Source organism: Gossypium hirsutum, chromosome D07 (assembly GCF_007990345.1).
Source record: "Gossypium hirsutum isolate 1008001.06 chromosome D07, Gossypium_hirsutum_v2.1, whole genome shotgun sequence".
Taxonomy (NCBI): Eukaryota; Viridiplantae; Streptophyta; class Magnoliopsida; order Malvales; family Malvaceae; genus Gossypium; species Gossypium hirsutum.
In genome coordinates, this window is record NC_053443.1 from 39,212,043 (window position 1) to 39,217,152 (window position 5,110).

The 5,110-nt window shown below is 35.4% G+C and overlaps 1 protein-coding gene across 1 annotated transcript; it reads left to right on the forward strand.

Annotated features, from left to right (window-relative positions):
* The first annotated feature begins 941 nt into the window (after window positions 1-941).
* Window positions 942-4,190, forward strand: LOC107954753 (pentatricopeptide repeat-containing protein At3g22150, chloroplastic). Its single transcript, XM_016890410.2, has one exon. The coding sequence runs from the start codon at window positions 1,000-1,002 to the stop codon at window positions 3,460-3,462; it is 2,463 nt and encodes an 820-aa protein (XP_016745899.2). The 5' UTR covers window positions 942-999; the 3' UTR covers window positions 3,463-4,190.
* Window positions 4,191-5,110: the final 920 nt, after the last annotated feature.

Genomic DNA, 5,110 nt, shown 5'->3' on the forward strand with positions numbered 1-5,110 from the left:
TATTAATTTTTTATATATTGGTTAGCTTATCTGCTTGCTTAGTTGTTTTAATTATCTTCAGATTCTTGCCACTATGTATTTTGGAATTAAAAATATATTAAATATAAAAATATGATTTTTTAATAAAATTTATTTTTTTTAAAAATGTGAAATTGATACCAATATAAAATTTTAACACGAATATTTTATGCCATAATTAATAATTTAATTTTAATATAAATATTCAATATGACTAAACAATTCAATAATATAAATAGTAGATATAAATAAAATTATTACTATTTATATTTAGTGATTTTTTTGGATAATTTTGATTTTTTATTTGAGAGTAAAAGGTGAGAAGTAAAAGTTTAGGGGGAAATAAAAAGTTTTGAGTAATAAAAGTTTAAGGGAAAGTAAATAAGAGGAGTAAAATTTTGGAGGGAAAATATTAAAAAAAATTGGAGGGGGGAGGGTTTGGGGTAGATGGGAGGTGGGATGGGAAGGGAATAAAAGTTTTAGGGGAAAAGTGGGAGGGAGAAAAAATTTTGGGAGAAAATAAAAGGTTTTAAGAGTTTTTTGGAATAAAATTTTGAGAAAAAATAAATGGGAGAGTAAAATTTTGGTGGTAAATGAATTTTAGGTAGATTGGGGGGTTGGGAGGGGAGGGGAGGGGAGTAAAAGTTTTGGGGGTAAAGTGGGAGGGAGTAAAAATTTTGGGAGAAAAGTAAAAAGGTTTTGGGAGTTTCGGGTAAAAATGTAAAATATTATAATTTGATATTCGAATTATTCGAATTATTTGAATTATTCGAATTCAAAAACTCAACTCGATTAACTCGAATAACTCGATTTGTTTAACTCGAAATTTAATTTTTTTTAATTTTTTCGAGTCGAATCGAGTTTTGCTCACCGCTAAATACCAACTAGCTAAAAGCTGTGTATCAAACAAACCCCCTGCATAATATGATAGAGAGAGCCCAGAAAAGCTAAAGAAACAACCTTATCACTTATAGCTCATTCATGGCCTCCTCGGCTCTCCCTCTCCCTATCTCGCCGCCTTCAACCACCCCCTCTACCGTCAGCACCGCCAACAACAACCCTTCCCATTCCTCTACTACCATCATCTGCTCTCCACCCCCTAACCCAACTCTGAGAACTCCTTCCATCCGTTCTCGCCTTAGCCGAATATGCCAACAAGGCCAACCCCATGTCGCCCGCCAGCTTTTCGACACAATTCCCCAACCAAAAACAGTTCTTTGGAACACTATCATCATCGGTTACATTTGCAACAATATGCCCCATGAAGCCCTTTTATTCTATTCACACATGAAGAGTTGCTCCTCTCTCACCAAATGCGACTCCTATACTTACTCCTCTGTCCTCAAAGCTTGTGCTCTATCGCGTAATTTTCGCATAGGTAAAGCCGTTCATTGCCATTTCATTCGGGGTTTAACCTATCCTAGTAGGATCGTGTATAATGCTTTGTTGAATTTTTATGCTACTTGTTTGAGTTCTATGGATAATAAGGAAATGGGTGGTTATATTGAAGGCTTTGATTATGTGAAACATGACTTGGTATGTAAAGTATTCAATATGATGCGTAAGAGAGATGTGGTCGCTTGGAATACTATGATTTTGTGGTATGTAAAGACAGAGAGATATTTGGAAGCAGTTAAGCTGTTTAGGAATATGATGAAAACAGGGATAAAACAAAGTGCAGTTAGTTTCGTTAACATTTTTCCAGCTATATCTGGTTTAGTGGACTATAATAATGCTGAAGTTCTTTACGGGATGCTTCTCAAGTCGGGTGATGAATGTGTTGATAACTTTTTTGTTGTTAGTTCGGCAATTTCCATGTTTGCAGAGCTTGGTTGCCTTGATTTGGCTAGGAAGATCTTTGACAATTGCTCGCTGAGAAATATAGAGATTTGGAACACTATGATTGGAGGGTATCTTCAAAATAATGTTCCGGTTGAAGGAATTAAGCTTTTTATTCAAGTTATGGAATTAGGAACTGTTTTTGATGACGTCACTTTTCTCTCAGCATTAATTGCTGTTTCACAGTTGCAGCAGTTGCATTTGGCAGAACAGCTACATGCCTATGTAATTAAGAATGAACGAAAATTGCCACTTATGGTGGCCAATGCAATACTCGTTATGTATTCCAGGTGCGGTTCAATTCACACATCATTTGAAATTTTTGATAAGATGCCTGTAAGAGATGTCATTTCTTGGAATACCATGGTATCTGCTTTTGTACAGAATGGGTTGGATGATGAAGGGTTATTACTTGTATATGAGATGCAGAAGCAAGGTTTCTTGGTTGATTCTGTGACTGTAACTGCTATACTTTCAGCAGCATCAAATCTTAGAAACCAAGAAATTGGAAAACAGACCCATGCTTATCTTCTTAGGCATGGCATTAAGTTTGAGGGGATGGACAGTTATATTATAGATATGTATGCTAAATCTGGCTTGATTAGGAATTCACAGATACTTTTTGAAAAAAGCAATTCAAGCAATAGAGATCAAGCCACGTGGAATGCTATGATTGCTGGTCTTGCACAGAATGGGCTTATTGAAGAAGCTATTGTCGTCTTTAGAAAAATGCTTCAGCAAAATGTAGTGCCCAATGCTGTGACGTTGGCATCAGTTCTCCCAGCATGTAGTCTAATGGGGAATATAGATTTAGGTAAGCAACTCCATGGATTTTCTGTTCGTAATTTGTTGGACTCCAATGTCTTTGTGGGAACAGCTTTAGTTGACATGTATTCCAAATCTGGTGTCCTCAAACTTGCTGAAAACATGTTCTCTAAGATCCCTGAGAAAAATTCTGTTACATACACCACAATGATCTTGGCTTATGGTCAACATGGGTTGGGTGAGAAAGCTCTCACTTTGTTTAGCTCAATGCAGGTTTCCGGCATTCAGCCTGATGCCATTACCTTTGTTGCAGTCCTATCAGCTTGTGGCTATGCTGGGTTGGTTGATGAGGGCCTTCATATATTTTATTCAATGGAGAGGGAGTTTAACATCCAGCCCTCAATGGAGCATTATTGTTGTGTTGCTGACATGCTAGGGAAGGTTGGGAGGGTTTATGAAGCCTATGAGTTTGTTGAGCAATTAGGTGAAATGGGTAACTCCTTGGAGATTTGGGGATCACTTCTTGCATCTTGTAGGCTTCACCAAAAATCTGACTTGGGTGAAGTTGTGGCCAAGAGGTTGCTTCAAATGGATACAGAAAACAGTACCATAGGATATCATGTTTTGCTCTCAAATATATATGCAGGGGAAGGAAACTGGGAAAGTGTTGATAGAGTGAGAAAAGAAATGAAGGAAAAGGATATGCGGAAGGCTGTTGGTTGTAGTTGGATCGAGGTGGCTGGTTGTGTGAACTATTTTACTTCAAAGGATCAAGAACACCCCCAATCTGATAAGTTATATGAATTGTTAGGACTTCACAAAGAGATGAAAAGATGTTGATTACAATAAATCATTTTAGAATTCTTGTTTACTTGGGATTTCTGAATTTGATTACAAAAGAGGAACATAACTTGTGGACAGTGATTACACCTAGAGACTACAAATGGGAGATGAACATGATGTTACTTGGAGCTTTATTGATATATGGGTAGGATTCTGGAGCAAGTTACTCACTAAGAGCCTGTTTGAGCAGGTTGGCATTCACTGCTAGCAGAATACCTTGACATGGTGTTTGGTATGTAACTTGAGCATTGGAGAGTGAGTTGGTTTAGATTTTAAGCTGGTTAAATCATGAAAGGGGCCTCATGTTCATTGTTCTAGTCTGTAACAGACAAAACTTCTCAGTTCTGTCTCCTTAAGACACCCCATTATAAGAGCAACCAGATATGCGGGCTAGATGAGGCTTCCGATAAATAAGTTTCCGTTTATACTTGTACAAATATACAAAACCTGTCAACATTGGTTCATAGTGAATTAAACTAATTAAATATCAGGCTTTTTATGGCTTACTCAGGACAGAATTAAGCATCACGGTTTAGATTGGATTCAATTGGGACCTAAAATATGGCAAGGGTGTGGAAGTTAAATTTTAAAGCTGAACTTTGTGAAATCAGAAAGACTAGTGATTTAGCAATATGTTTTATGGTTGTAAAAGTTATAGCTTTATGTTTTTGCCTTTCTGCGTAACCATAGATTTCTCAAAGAGATGCAGCAAAATTTCAAAGGTTCCTCAAGTCCTTCACTCAAATATAGCTACATGAACTATGCTTCCTAATGTTTTCAAAATCAGATCACAAGCTGATCAGATCATCAATTTCAGTCTGATTGATCTAATCACAGTTCAACCAATCTTTTAAATTTTCAACTACCTTATCAAATTTCAATACAAAATATAACAAAATCCAAGAAAATACAATTATACCATACAACCATTTTAAAATTCGTTTATCTTTCTAATATATTTCCTTTAAATATTATTTTTACCAAATCTCATATTTCCTATTCCATCAATCTTTCATTCACATGTCCTTAAGTTGCTTTCTTCATTTTAAAAGTATGATAATTTTTCCTTTCGTAATACTAAAATTTAATTTTAGAATGGGTAATGAATTTTGAACATTTTGATTGATCATAAATGGGACGGTGTTAAGCCATGGTATTCTAATCGTGCATGTATCCAAATTCACTATTTCTTTATTCCTTATATGAATTTTCCTGTCGTGGTACGAACATTTAATTTTAGAATGGGTAAAGTATTTTGGACATTTCCATTTATCATAAACGGGATGGTGGATTACTTCCAATGATTAAGCCATGGTATTTTAGTCGTGCATGTATATAATTTTGTTTCGGAATTCATTACTTCTTCATTTCTTTTGTGCAATTTCATTGGCGTTATGGTAGTGAAATCATGTAATGAACTCTAAAGCGCATTACTGCACATAGAAAAACTAAACTTAAAAGCCATGGTGATGTAAGACTGTATCTCCATAATTTCCAGAAAATCTCATTAATTCAATGATCAAATTCTCCTAAATCTATAACTGAACCTAAACTCTGATGAAAACACAAAACACCATTTACTAAAGCCTTGTTGAAGTAAAATACTTATAGCCTAGATAACTATGGAGATCACAGCAAAACCCCA

What these genes read in the sequence shown, in the direction of transcription:
- LOC107954753 (XM_016890410.2), top strand. Translation starts at nt 1,000, where the DNA reads ATGGCCTCCTCGGCTCTCCCTCTCCCTATCTCGCCGCCTTCAACCACC.